Here is a 14,540-nt window from a genome sequence, read left to right on the forward strand (position 1 = left end):
TGATATTTATGCAATATTTTCAAATAATATTTGATACATTATATAGAAAAATAAAGCCTTCATTTATTATTTTGGTTATCTTTGAATCTGGGTAACTTTATCTACTTATTTATTGTTAACAAGAGTAGAATCAGTCTAATTTTCAGAGATAACTCACTCTGCCTCTCTTTGCCTGTCTGTTTAGTTTTGAGCAGTTTTGTATCAACTATTGTAATGAGAAGCTGCAGCAGCTCTTCATTGAACTGACTCTGAAGTCGGAGCAGGAGGAATATGAAGCCGAGGGAATCACGGTGAGAATTCCCTGAAATGCATATGCATACTGTACACACACACACACAGCTCAGCATATGTAACTCATGTGCGGGGTGCTGGAATGGTGTCTTACTCACAGCTCAATGGGCACATTATGGGCAAACATGTGTCGTGGGCTTTATTTTCGTGCTGTTAGTATGATAATGCTGACCTCTCACACTGCCGATAAAACATTGTGACGCATAGACTGTTAAAGAAAGCCTGTTTGTGGCCTGGATTCGCGGGTGGGCTGGGAATGCTCTTGTTATTGCATTCCTTGAATTTTATAGCAAAAACAACATTGCAAATCTTGAATATTTTCCTCTTAGTTCAAATGCAGTGATGCTCATGTTTTTGCCTTCTCCAGTGGGAGCCTGTGCAATATTTTAACAACAAGATCATTTGTGATCTTGTGGAGGAGAAGTTTAAAGGAATCATTTCTATCCTGGTAAGAATGCTCTCTGTGAACTTCCATCAAAATATTAAACATTGTTTTAAGCTGCATATATCTAAGATTATTTACCGTTCTGTCTACAGGATGAAGAGTGTCTCCGGCCTGGAGATGCCAGTGACATCACCTTCCTGGAGAAGCTTGAGAACACTGTTGGTGGCCACGCACACTTCCTAACGTCAGTCACACCACCTTCCTTTTATCATTCCATCTAATACATAAAATTATATCTTGAGCATTTGAAAACTAATATATATGATATTTATACTTCTACATCTGCATCTGCACTACATTACAGTCACAAGCTGGCTGATGGAAAAACCCGTAAAGTGATGGGTCGTGAGGAGTTCAGACTGATCCACTATGCAGGAGAAGTCAACTACAATGTGAACGGTCAGTTACTGAACAGAGGGCAGCGATAAAAAATGAAGAAACAGAAAGAGAGCATGTCGTTGAACAAAAGCAGGCACTTATGCCCACAGACTTTTCCCAGACTGAACGTTGATTGACGTCATTGTGTATTTTCCAACTTCTAGGCTTCCTGGACAAGAACAATGATCTCCTTTTCAGAAACCTGAAGGAGGTGAGGGAACAGGCCCAGAGAAAAAAAAAAAAGAATATATATATATATATGTATATATGTGTCTTTATAAATACACACGCATACATGTATATATTTAAGAAAACGTTGTGTTAATATATTAAATATATTTATCTGTAATATAAATATATACATGTAAATACAAGTAAATATTTTCAAAATATATACGGTATAGACATAGTAAATATACTCAGTACACACACATATATAACAAACACTTGTATTTTGAATGCGATTTAAAAGAAAAGTACACCATATCTGGGCTGAAATTTAAAATACGAAATATGTCTCTCTTTTCAGGTCATGTGCATGTCCGAAAATAAAATCCTCACTCAGTGTTTTGACCGAGAAGAACTCACAGACAAGAAACGCCCAGAGACGGTATCTATCTGTCTGTCTACTATCTATCTGACTGTTTAAATATTGATCCATCTGTCTGTCCGACTATCCATCCAGTTATTGTCCAAAAAGTAATCTCTCAAGTATAATTTTTTTTTACTTAAATACTGCTATTTTTAGAAGGTTAAATATATAGTGTCAAATGTTGTTTATGTTTAAACAGAACCATAAACAACAAAATTTGTTTGTGAATCAGTTTCTTGTTCATAGTGGCATTTATACATAAACCAAAGCAGCTTGGCCTCAGTCCATGAAATTGCAAATCTCTGCTTGCCACCCACACTGTGAGGAATGCCCTGACACTGTGGTACCTCTTCACCCCATGTGACTGTGTACAATCCTGAATCCCCCCAATCGCAGTGCCCACTCCGCAGAGCTCCATTGGTTGAGTGTGGGTGGGCTGCTGTTTAGTTGTTTGCTTGCATTGTTGACCACTGGCTTCTCCTACATTGTCACTGCCTGGCTGGACTTGCACACTGTGACTTGTGTTCTTGCTCGTTCTCACTGGCCGTCTGTTTTTCTTGATCTCTCGTTCCGTTGGTTCGCTGCGACCAGGCAGCAACCCAGTTCAAGAACAGCCTGGCGAAGTTGATGGAAATCCTGATGTCTAAGGAACCGTCTTACGTGCGTTGCATCAAGCCTAATGATGCCAAGCAAGCAGGTTTGTGAGCAGTTTTCTGTACTTGAGTTTTAGTGCCGTTCATCACTTAGAAATGCTCATTCCTTGCACCTGTTCCCTTACCATTATTATCCAGACAGTATTGTTATGCTTTTGAATGACAGTATTGTGGTAGTTTGATTGTTGCCATGTTCATATAACATGGTATTTATATGGTACTCCAAGGGATGTAGAAAATGATATATTATTATAGGACATGATTATGATTTGTTGTGCAAATGATAATTTATTGTAGAATTTATTGACCTTTTTTTTTTCATGTCATTAAACATTTAACAATTCTTAAACATTGATGAACCAAACTGCTATACATGTCTAAAATTTTGATTAAAAAGGAAAAAAATATAGAGAATTTAAATGAGAAAATTATGAAATTGTAAAAATTTAATTTTCTTTTCTGACTGTTAAAGGGCTAAAATCTATCTATCTATCTATTTTGAGTTTATTTGTACCATTTTTTTTCTTCTCCATGTGATGTAATGGATTCATTGTTCAAACTGCAGTCATTCGTTCCCTCACACTGATTCTCTCTTACTTCATCAGCTCCTTTGTTTTGCCCTTGTCTTTTGTTGATATTTGTTAGCGTCTTTTGTTTGTTAATAAGCTCTTATCCTCATAAATGGTGGCAAATCTATAGTTTTATACATGCGTTACATTTTATGAAGCCTCATTAAACTGAAATCTCTCTTGTCTCTCTACAGGGCGTTTTGATGAAGTCCTCATCAGGCACCAGGTAAAATATCTTGGTCTGATGGAAAACCTTAGGGTGAGGAGAGCTGGCTTTGCGTATCGCCGTCGCTACGAGACCTTCCTGCAGAGGTTGGTGTCTACATGGCAGAAGAATATAAAACTTAGGCCCAGATGAACTGTTTTTAATGCTGATCTTTTAATGGCACAACCTGGTTATAATTTCAAGTGTAGCCCTGTTGGATGACCGAACATACCTCATAATGGTAACCCACAAATACTCTTTTAACTTATAATTCTTGCTAACCTGAACCAATTTAGCTGATTTAGGCTATTTTTCAGCAAGGCTCTCACAAAAAAAATCTTATTTGTAAACTCTTCGCGGTTTCTAATCCTCTTTTAAAAGCTCAGCACTTCCTGTGGACTTCAGTGATAATTAAGGTCAAAGGGAACAAGTAGTGTGTTGAAAACAGTGATTCCTCTTTCTGCTTAAAATGTAGTTGAGTTTTGTGGGTAATGCTTGTGATTTCCTGTTTCAGGTATAAATCCCTGTGTCCAGACACCTGGCCGAACTGGGATGGCCGTCTGGTTGATGGAGTTTCCACACTCGTCAAGCACCTCGGCTACAAACCTGAGGAGTACAAACTCGGCAGGTTGGTTACACAAATGAGCGTTTAAAAATGCTAACTTTTATTATATTAGTATTAAAAAATTCTGTATTCTTTCTGTGGTTCCATAAAAGGCCTTTTTTTTTCTTTTTTCTTTTAAAGGACCAAAATCTTCATCCGCTTCCCCAAAACCTTGTTTGCAACCGAAGATGCACTAGAAGTCAGAAAACACAGCCTTGGTATGAGCCATATTCAAACACGTATCATGTAACTCTTCACTGGATGGTCTGCCTAAACCTAACCTCAACAAACTGTTCTTCATGTACAGCTACCAAACTGCAATCATCCTGGAAAGGCTACAGTCAAAAAACCAAATACCGTAAAATGCGTCAATCAGCTATCAAGATCCAAGCCTGGTGGAGAGGTATTTTGGCCCGCAGGGAAGCAAAGCGCAGGAGAGAGGCTGCCAACACCATCCGCAGGTCTGTGTGCATGACATGACTAGTACAATAGTCAGTGATGTGATTCTGTCCAGTGAGAGAGCCTATGCCCACTTTTGTTTTTATCGTCTGTGGTCACTGTTACAGGTTCGTCAAAGGCTTCATCTACCGCCACCAGCCACGTTGTCCAGAGAATGAATACTTCCTGGACTATGTTCGCTACTCGTTCCTAATGAAGTTGCACAGGAGCCTGCCTAAAACTGTTTTGGATAAGAGCTGGCCAACGCCACCTCCCGCCCTCATTGAGGTGAGATATATCTGTCACGAATCGGTCATCGGTACAATCATTGCCTCCTCTAGATGTGAGATGAGAGATTATGCCTTCCTTTCGTTCACAGGCTTCAGAGCAGCTCCGCAAACTTTGCATGCAGAACATGGTGTGGAAGTACTGCAAGAATATCAACCCGGAATGGAAGCACCAGGTGTTTTTTTTGTTTGTTTGTTTTATAACTTTTTTTTTTACTTTATTTTAACTTTTATTTTTAATAAAAAATTATATATTTTTTTTTTTATTAGTAGTATTTTTAATGTTCTTTTTTTTAATATATTGTATTTATTTATTTGTTCATTTGATTGTAGGGCTATTGTAAATTAACCTAGAATGTTGTTACATTTTACATGGTTCAATATTTTATTTATTTGTAATTTTATTTTTAATTATAATCTATTTTAATTTATAACTTCTTATTAATTATTTTATAATTAATCCAATTTTGTATTTTTTTTATATATATTTATTTATTAGTTTATTTTGATTTGAGTTACTGAAAAAAAACGCTTTATTATCTATTAATGCAGTTGGAGCAGAAGATGGTCGCAAGTGAAATCTTTAAGGACAAGAAGGACAACTATCCACAAAGCGTCCCAAAACTTTTTGTGGGCACAAGACTTAGTGAGTTTTCAGCTTTCATCTCACTTTGAAGACACTTTTCCTGTGTTGTATATTCTAATTTGTTTTTTTTCTGCATGTGCCAAAAGATGGCGAGGACATCAACCCTAAAGTGCAACAGGCTCTGGGGAATGACAAGATGAAGGTTGGTCGAATTCTGGGCTGTTTGTTTGGGAAATCTCTCTTTAATGTGGTTCAGACTGTGGTTCACAACTACATCCTCTCATCGGTCTCTCCAAAAAAGCCCAAAATGTGTAATTTTACACTACTGAATATGTGATCTCCTACATATTACCTTATTTCTCAGTGTTTGCTCAGACAACATACAGTACTATACATGACAAGCATCTATGATAATAGGCAGTATGTGAAAAAGAAAAATGATTCAGCTAATATAATCCATCTTTCCCCACAGTATGCTGTTCCAGTGACTAAGTATGATAGAAAAGGATACAAAGCACGCAACCGACAGCTCCTGCTCATGGCGAACTGTGCCATCATTGTGGAGGAGGCCAAGCTCAAACAGCGTATCGACTACAGCTCACTGAAAGGTGAGCTTAAACTCTTTTTACACTTAGTTTGGCTATATTATGGTATGGTTGCATTGTAAGTGTGAGTAATATACAATATCAATACGGTTCAGTAAGAGCATATAGCTTTTATACCAATTGTAAGGTATACCATTCACATAAAACAAACCAGAGACCGTGTTTTCAAAGCAGACTTAAATGCTTTACTCAGAATATTGTCCAAACGGAATTTGAAAAAGCCACTTTTTTCACAAATTCAGATGTCTAGTGTGCTCTAGTGTGACCATACCAACTGAAAAAAGTGAATCACGACAAATTAAAAAGTGACACACTGACCACTTCTGTTTTATCTGTAGGGATTTCTGTCAGCTCTCTGAGTGACGGCATGTTTGTTCTCCATGTTGCTTGTGAAGACAATAAGCAGAAAGTAAGACTTATTTGCTTTTAACTTCCTTAAGCACTAAACCAACTGCTTTCAGAGTGAATATATGAACTGTATTGGTGTCACAGGGTGATGTGGTGCTTCAGAGCGAGCATGTCATTGAGGCGTTAACCAAAGTGGCCATCTGTGCTGACAAGATGAACAGCATTAACATTAACCAGGGAAGGTGAGTTGTAGACACAAAGGCAGACTTCTGTTCATGAAATATTCTGTTTAAGAAATTATTATACTTTTATTAATAAAAACTATTGCTTTCCCTCTTGTGGACAGTATAAAGTTCAATGTGGCACAAGGAAAAGAAGGGATCATAGATTTTACATCTGGCTCAGAGTTGCTGATAGCCAAGGCTAAGAATGGACACCTTTCTGTGGTGAGCACTGCTGACTAAAAACCTTTTTATTAAGATTGTTTCGATGAGAAGAAAAACGATAACTAACTTGTTTTTTTTCTCAGACTGCCCCTCGCCTCAACTCAAGATGATGGACGAGTCATGACCAAGCACTTCCTGCATTCTCACAGGATCTTCCAGATATGCTCCTTAGTTCATCAATCACATGACTAAAGGCGGAGCTCTCTCTGCCAATCAGACGCCAGCCGGCTGCACCAAAGGCCTCTGCTTTAAGTTGTGAAAATCCAGCAAACTTATTTATGTTTTGGGGGATTAATACTGTTATATGAATATTATGATTTTATATGTCAAAAAGTCAAGAAATAACAATATATATGTGCATTTCCTGCACTCTGTCTTTATCTAGCTTTATTTGGGAAATGTTGATTTGTTAGAGAAGGTGACCTCAGCCATGCTAACGAGGTAAATCAGGGTTCATAATGAGTAGTTGTTAGCTTCGGTTCTATTTATGTTCACCCATGATTACTTTTACTTTTCTATGAATTCTGCAATCCAAACCTACTCAGAACCAATACACTTTTGCGTTCATAGGAATGGTATTAATTACTTTTTGCATAGAGAAGATGACTTGTTCACTTGAACGGTTAAACTTGTTCTTCACACTATTTGTGCGACATAATTTTGCTCATAAGTTATTGATATTAGTTGATGTGTTAAAAAAGGAGGACAAACTTTTAGGGTGCGTATACCAAGTGCATTGAAGGTGTGTGTCATGTATGTAAAGCTACCGAAAGAAATCTTAATGTTAATGGAAAGAATCCGCACGCTATGTCCAGTGATAGTATACTATGCTAGAAAACCAGCCCCGTTTTTTACATTATCTTTCATTCATTCATTCGTTCAGAGATCAGTAAATATTTATTTTCTCAGTCCCAAATCTGTGCCTCAAAGTGTTAGGGTTAGAAAGTATCTTTGATAAGATAAGTGTTCCTGCAAAATTCAGAAGAAATCCAGTGATGGACAAAAGATAGATTTTTGAGAGTGGTCTTTCCTCACGCTCTCCAGTGGTGAGTCGCTCAGGCTTTGTGCTCCTAATACACTGGACACAATAATCTCTCATATTAAAGCCATTTCCCTTATTAGCATTGCTCTAAGCTCACTGCAAAGCTTGTGAGATGCTGTTAGCCATAATAGTAGCGGAAGTTGTGTTATCTACAAACAAATATGTAACTTGGCTTGAGGCAGGTTTGTGTATATGTTGATAAAAGGTAACAAAGCACTACTAAATGTTCGCAAACCAAATCTAAATGTTGTTTTAGAAACTAAAAAGTGGAAATTTGGCATACCCTTTGTACTGTAGGATTTCAGGCACCTAAAACTCTTGATAGCACAATTGTTTGATATCGCCTTGATGTCGTGTCCGTCAAAGGAGAATGTTCAGAGAAACATTGAGCATGTGCCTACCATAGCTGGTGTCATAGCTGAGGATGCTTAAAAGAAAACTGGTGTATGCGTAAGTGCCGCATGTCATGTGTTTAGAACAAATATCTATTTTTGACATTTATAAAAAAAAAAAAAAGTACCCCAATACTGTCCACACAAACTCCTGGCCCCCAAGTTGAGAGATAATTCACACTTGTGATTTTGTTTTATACTGTTTGTGTAAAATACCTGAAGAAATCTGTCATTTTGAAGCAAACTGACAATGTATTTGAGCATATTAAAGCTGATTAAAAAAAGCATTGCCTCTGTTTTTCATAGCATGTATGGGTATTTGTGTTGCAGTATTTTTTATTTTTTTAATCTAGTGGAAATCCAATTTTGCATTTAATAAAGGCAATACTACTATTTGCTGGACAGCAGATTGTCAAGCTTTGGTAATATGATCCAGGAAAGGAAAAGAAAGACAGGAATTGGAGGAGAGACTGGTGTCGTTATGTCACTGGCAATTATGTTATTGTTTTTCAACACCAAAACTGAAGCATTTTGAATAGAGTCTGTACGTTAAACTGTAGGTGTTAATTACCTACAATAAGCACTAGTGTTCTCTGGTAAACAGAAACCAGCCATACACAATAAATAAGACAATCGGAGAAGAGCACGAGTACTCTGACTCTGGGCGGAGATGATCAACTTCTTGTATTCTGCTGTTGCACAATTTACTGTCTGTCAGGTGACTGAGTGGAATACATACGGAGTATTTCATATTTTAGACTACTGAAACGTTTGTTTTACTAGAGCGAAGAATGTTAGTCTCATTTAGTAACAGCCTACGAGTAATCGACAGAACTTGGATTTGTTAAGATATTAATTGTTCATAAGAGGCTTACTCTAGAGCTCAGGGTAGTTTCACTTTCAGCATTAAATCAATGAGATTCTACGGAAGTGTGGGAATAATGCGTGTGACCTTGTAAGTTCGTTTATTATTATTTATTAAACAATTTCGCTTTGTTTTTTTCGATGTGCTTGTTTGGAACTGTTAATATAGCCATTGGATGTACGTAAATTATATAGCAAATTGAATGGGGAACTCTTTAGGAATTTCTGTTCGTTTTCCGGGCGTGAAGTAACGTAGCTTATTCGCGCGAATGTTTTGTTGTCCCTGTCAGAGTTTATCATCCTAATTACATTTTAATCATTAAATGTTTTGTGATTATATTTGTGATTGAAGTCATATTCATATATATTTCAATTAAGTAATCATGACGGTATTTATTTGTTGTCGATTTACCGTCCGATACCGATCTAAAAAGAAAATGCTCGATGAGCGCACTGTTGCCATGGTCACCACCTCAAATTTGTGAGCTTGTGAAAATAAATAAATAAACATTGTGAGCTTGAGACTTAAATGGTTTGTGAATCGTTGTTTTAAAATGCTTCTGAAATACTTCAAAAGAATAAATAGGCTACTTTATGTTTTGACTTTTTACTAATTTTGTTTTCTTTGGGGGCAAGGTCAGGCCTTAACTAGGGGGCCCCATAATTAGGAACCTTTTAAAGTGATGGCTGTTGGACCCTGTAGCACAGAGATTCAACAGCGTCGTGTGGAGCTGGTGGAGAACTGCAGCGAACACCTGACATGCCTTCTGGACGTGCTGTTTAATGTGGGGGCAGTGACCGAGGAGGACCTCAGTCTTATTAGAGGTTCGGCTGTTCGAGGTGAGAGAGAATGTATGAGAATTCTGCTGGATGTGCTAAATGGGAGAGGAGAAGAATCATGCAGGGCTTTCCTCTACATACTACCAAGTGTTCAAGATAAGACCACCAAACTAGGACAGGCCAACAGGCAAGAGCATCTCAAAAAACACAAGGACATCTTGGCTAGACAGCATGGCCTGGTGGACTATCTCAGCATCAGAAGACAGACTTTAGGACAGGATGAGAGCGGGTGCTGGACTGATATCACTTTTTCAAGACAAGCTGGTTATGCATCGTCTTCTCAATGCCGACATGAGTCAGCAGGAGTTGGGGATGCTTTCAGGACACGAGCGGATGAGATCTGCATTTTCAAGGACGTGTATGAGAATCTGCTGTGCAACCCAGTGAGCGGTGTGAATATGCTGTCAGGAGTCGCAGGAAGTGGGAAAACCACGGTTGTGAGACGCCTGGTGCGAGAGTGGGCTGCAGAAACCAACTCGTCCAAGATTGTCCTATCTCTGTCCTTTCGTGAGTTGAACCTCATAACTCAACAGCAAAGCTTGCAGGACCTGCTCTTGGATCACTACATCCACCTGAAACCTTTCCTGCCCGAGTTACTGAACTCAAACCCAACACAGTTTTTACTCATCTTAGATGGTCTGGATGAGTTCTGCTACCCTCTTAATTTCGAACACACTCCCAAGTGTTCAGATCCTGAGCGGGTGCAGCCAATACAATCCATTGTGGTGAACTTAATCAAGGGAAATCTGCTTCCAGGAGTGTCCATTTTCCTTACTTCGCGACCTCATGCGGTCTCCAAAGTTCCTCCAGTTCTGGTCAGCCAGTTTTACAGTCTGCTCGGTTTCTCTGTAGCTCAACAGAAGCAGTACTTTGAGCAGAACTGCAGCTCTCTTGAGGCTGCTGAGGCAGTGTGGGCTTCAGTGTCATCTCATAAACCCCTTCTACTCATGTGCCACATTCCCGCATTCTGTTGGATCGTGTCCACTGCCTTGCATGATGGAGGCTCCTTCCTTTGTCCTGATACTGTAAGTGCCAATTCAGGAGAAAAAGGAGGCCTTGAGGAAGCCAACCAACCAAACTCTTTATTAGGACCTTCTGAGGAGAACTCCAAACCAGTCACGATCTCGGAAATCTACTGCTGCTTTGTTAAATCCATCTTGCTATTCCACGTGCAAGGGCGTAGCGAGGGCTCCCATCACACCAGGCTTCAGCACGCCCCTCACGTCCTTGGCGAAATACAGCCTATACTCAAAAGCCTGGGAGCTATGGCCTTCAAAGGCCTCCTGGAGAGACGGTTCATCTTTGAAAGCTCTGATTTGAACTCTTTTAATCTGGATAGCACCAAACTCTCACAGGTGTTCCTCTCGGAGATACTTAAAGAGGATCGAACGTCCCTTACCTTTGAAAAGGGCTTTCATTTTATCCACACCAGCGTGCAGGAGTTTCTGGCTGCCCTGTACTATGTTCTCCAGTCACTCTCAAGATCAGATCCATTTTCAGGCCTCAAACCAAGCACAGGCCGCTATATCCAGTATGCATTTAAGCAAATGGCATCAGCCGTTAACAAATTCAGCAGACCACAGTGTCTCTTCCGCAGACGTATTAAGAAGGCCCTTCGCTGTGGTGAACGACATCAGTCTGGACACATGGATCTTTTCTCCAGGTACCTTTTAAAACTGTTGTCATATTAAAATTCATTTTATTAGCATGTCAATGATGTGACACTCATTTTTTTGTTTGTCTTTTTATTCAAAAACACATTAAAAAAAAAATGCAATTCACATATACAGTGTCTTGAATGCAAATCTTCAAAGTTTTTATGGTAAGAAAAGGCTAGTTTAGGTTGTAAAATTTTGATTTACTATGACTCCATTTCATAAATGACCAGTTATTTCCACTTATCCAGGTTTGTATGCGGCCTGCTGGTTCCCAGAACACGTCTCATCCTAAATGGATTTTTCCCTGATGGGCCCAAGATGCATCTGCTCCGTTGCCCACCCTCTCCAGACCCAACTCCACCTTTCCTTCTCCATCTGCTACACTCTCAACTCCAGAGCTCCACCCTCAGCCCGGAGAGGCAGGTCAATGTTTGTCACTGTCTATATGAGGCCCAAGACCCTGGTTTGTCACAGCGGCTACAGAATTGGATGAAAATTCTTTCACAGCAGGCCTTAGTTCAGTCCGGTTCAGTAAACAGGGAATGGAGCGAGCTGGCTTTCCTGTTACATCTCAGTCCAGACCTGCAGGCTTTAAATTTAGATGCTCAAGGACTCGATGCTGAAGGACTACGCCGGCTCCTACCAGTCCTTCCTCTCTTCTCAACGCTCAGGTAAGTACTAAGAGTAGGCATAATTGTTTGGTGGCAGATGTAATACACTCAATGTTAAATATTATTTTTTGTGCTTTGTGATAATTATTGCATGTTCTTTACATAAAGCCTGGGCCAGAATCCTCTTGGCTCAGAGGGAGCATCTGTGTTATCCCTTGTTCTGAGAAACCCAGATTGTCGCATTCAGAGGCTGTGGTAAGTGGGGAAAAAAAATTATAAAATAAATTAAATATAAAGTCTTTTTAAAAATATCAAGTAAATTAAAATGTCATAAAATAAATTAAAATGACATCACAAATATTGTATAAAATAAAAAAATAATTAAATGTATAAATAATTAAACGAAAATAGTCATTAGTCAGTTTTGTTATGGCTGTGTATGTTCACTTTAGGGTGGTTGCGACAGAACTTGGCTGTGAAGGCCTGAAGATCCTTGTAGAAGCGCTGAAAGAAAATCATACTGTGACTGATCTCAGGTGAACAATGAGAGAGAAAAATAAAATTTTCAGTTAAAAATACACATGTTGCACTTGACTTAGTGTTTACAATATCATTCTTTCATTAGAATGGCCATCAATAAAATTGGAGATGTTGGAGCTGGTTACCTTGCAGAATTGTTGAGGACGAATCGCACATTGACGGATATCAGGTAAAAGAGTCTTATCTCCATCATTTCAATCTCTTGAATCATTTATTTATCTTAAAAGTTCACTGAACTGAAATGTTCTGCATCCTATAGACTTCGTGACAACCTAGTGACAGACAAAGGAGCAGAAGTCCTCATGGCTGCCCTGAAAGAGAACACTACATTAGAGTATCTGTGGTAAGAAACATTTAAAGCTGATTTACTATAGTCTAATTCCTCATGATTCTGTAACACAAATATATTTTCTGTTCATCACAGGTTGTTTGACAACAAGTTTACCAAACATGGCGTCAAGAAACTCAAAGAATTTGCAAAGACCAAACCAAACCTTGACATTAAAGCTTGCATCTGACCCACAACCAGCAAACCATTGGAGTAGCAACTGGTTCATGACAAAACATTTTCATTCACACATTTTATTCATACTTTATTTTACATATTGGTACATCACTTTTTGATATATTACTTTTAATACATATTAGATTGTTAAATGAATAGTTCACCCAAAAATGAAAAATTGCTGAAAATGTACTACTAAATTTAGCATTACATCATTTGCTCACCAACAGATCCTATGCAGTGAATGGGTGCCATCAGAATGAGAGCCCAGCTGATAAAAACATCACAATAATCCACAAGCAAACCAAACAATTCCAATCCATTATTCCAATTAACATCTTCTGAAGCAAAAAGCAGCATGCTTGTAAGAAACAAACCCATCATTCTGGCGTTTTCTCACTATAAACAATTATTCCTTTAACTGCTCAGCCTACTACTACCCTCAGCTGGACGTTTAAGGAGCTGTTATTTCTATGCCATATTTGTACATTAATAAGCAGCAATATTTTCAGAACTATTTAAGGATTTATTAACACTTTTTTTTTATTTTTCAAAAAACACTGAATTGCATTTATTTATTTATTTTGTACATTAACTTTTTTATTATCAAATCTTTTACAGATTTTAACTAACACCCACAAAATCAGATTTAATTATAAGTGTATGATAGATTTTGAGGGACCTAAAATGCCTTCTCAACACACACATCTGTTCTTCTCGTACTTCTTTATAAATTGTCTTCTTTCTCTTTTCTGCTATAGTGTCTCAGACCAGTTTGACAATGATTATGCCACAGTCACTGGTTTATTGCCCATTTTTGTGGGTGCTTTTACATGCAGAGCTCAAGGCTTCTCTTAGATGCTTCATAAAAAGAAGTAAAAATGTAAGTGTAAAATACACAATTCCAGAGTATTCTTTGGTTAGTAAATGCATTTATTTTAAAGATACTATGTGAAACCGTTACTAAACTCACAGTATGTATGTTAGAAGCACTTTTGATCTTACATACTGGTTGAGATGAGATCTCTAAAACCCAACTAGATAGATAGATAGAATGGGCTTGACTACTTTTTGTGAAAAACTTCTGAACATGGTTTTCATTCATTACTGTGTTATCCATGTCAGATCATTTCTTTTTGAAACATTGCATGCCTGTCTTCTTTCTGAAAGTTGCATAATATAGGTTCACGCATTGTTATATTTGCTAACTGTCATAACATCTTGAAATATGAATTGTTATAACAAGTATGATTGCTTAGCAATGCTTGCAATGCAAAGCACAAGTGTTATGCAATCATTATAACAAGATGTACAAGTAGATGTTCAATAAACATTATATGGATTCTCCAGATTCCAGTTTGCTTTGGTATTGGAGTCTGTGTTTTGTCATCACTTCAAAGTTCAAACCGTATTGCTTCAGGAGCAATTCCATATATTGATGACTGCTGCCTTGTATGCAAAATCTTACCTTACATGTAGATTCTCACGTCTGTTGTGATAAGTCTCAAACATTGCCTAAGTTTATCAAGGTGGGGGGAAAAGAGAGTTTCCACTGGTTCCGGAGTAATATTTAGCATCATTAATAAATAAAAAGCCAGCTTGTGTCTGTATTTTAATGTAGTTGCTCATTTAAACCACCAG

At 38.1% G+C, this 14,540-nt stretch overlaps 2 protein-coding genes across 6 annotated transcripts in view; both read left to right on the forward strand.

Annotated features, from left to right (window-relative positions):
* The window catches only part of myo1cb (myosin Ic, paralog b), a 44,511-nt gene extending 36,328 nt beyond the window's left edge, over window positions 1-8,183 (forward strand). For 3 of the 4 annotated variants that reach the window (XM_058799862.1, XM_058799863.1, XM_058799861.1), the window contains 20 exons: window positions 185-290; window positions 659-739; window positions 829-920; window positions 1,041-1,135; window positions 1,279-1,325; window positions 1,644-1,724; window positions 2,298-2,403; window positions 3,123-3,240; window positions 3,648-3,761; window positions 3,879-3,955; window positions 4,045-4,198; window positions 4,304-4,463; window positions 4,555-4,638; window positions 5,015-5,108; window positions 5,195-5,250; window positions 5,521-5,656; window positions 5,992-6,062; window positions 6,146-6,243; window positions 6,348-6,447; window positions 6,531-8,182. In XM_058799862.1, the coding sequence (XP_058655845.1) occupies window positions 185-290; window positions 659-739; window positions 829-920; window positions 1,041-1,135; window positions 1,279-1,325; window positions 1,644-1,724; window positions 2,298-2,403; window positions 3,123-3,240; window positions 3,648-3,761; window positions 3,879-3,955; window positions 4,045-4,198; window positions 4,304-4,463; window positions 4,555-4,638; window positions 5,015-5,108; window positions 5,195-5,250; window positions 5,521-5,656; window positions 5,992-6,062; window positions 6,146-6,243; window positions 6,348-6,447; window positions 6,531-6,557 (1,897 nt within the window). In that variant the 3' untranslated portion in view covers window positions 6,558-8,182. Of the gene's footprint in view, window positions 1-184; window positions 291-658; window positions 740-828; window positions 921-1,040; window positions 1,136-1,278; window positions 1,326-1,643; window positions 1,725-2,297; window positions 2,404-3,122; window positions 3,241-3,647; window positions 3,762-3,878; window positions 3,956-4,044; window positions 4,199-4,303; window positions 4,464-4,554; window positions 4,639-5,014; window positions 5,109-5,194; window positions 5,251-5,520; window positions 5,657-5,991; window positions 6,063-6,145; window positions 6,244-6,347; window positions 6,448-6,530 lie in introns of all 4 variants that reach the window. The other variant, XM_058799859.1, reaches the window with a different exon arrangement.
* A 262-nt stretch (window positions 8,184-8,445) lies between these two features.
* si:dkey-118k5.3 (NLR family CARD domain-containing protein 3) lies at window positions 8,446-14,258 on the forward strand. 2 transcript variants are annotated; one of them, XM_058744675.1, is made up of 8 exons: window positions 8,446-8,836; window positions 9,382-11,248; window positions 11,492-11,914; window positions 12,023-12,109; window positions 12,307-12,390; window positions 12,480-12,563; window positions 12,654-12,737; window positions 12,819-14,258. In XM_058744675.1, the coding sequence occupies exons 2-8, from the start codon at window positions 9,429-9,431 to the stop codon at window positions 12,910-12,912; spliced, it is 2,676 nt and encodes an 891-aa protein (XP_058600658.1). In that variant the 5' UTR covers window positions 8,446-8,836; window positions 9,382-9,428; the 3' UTR covers window positions 12,913-14,258. The 2 variants fall into 2 exon arrangements, with proteins under 2 accessions (XP_058600658.1, XP_058600659.1); XM_058744676.1 differs by having other exon boundaries at window positions 9,387-11,248.
* The last annotated feature ends 282 nt before the right edge of the window (window positions 14,259-14,540 follow it).

This window comes from Onychostoma macrolepis, chromosome 15, assembly GCF_012432095.1.
Source record: "Onychostoma macrolepis isolate SWU-2019 chromosome 15, ASM1243209v1, whole genome shotgun sequence".
Taxonomy (NCBI): Eukaryota; Metazoa; Chordata; class Actinopteri; order Cypriniformes; family Cyprinidae; genus Onychostoma; species Onychostoma macrolepis.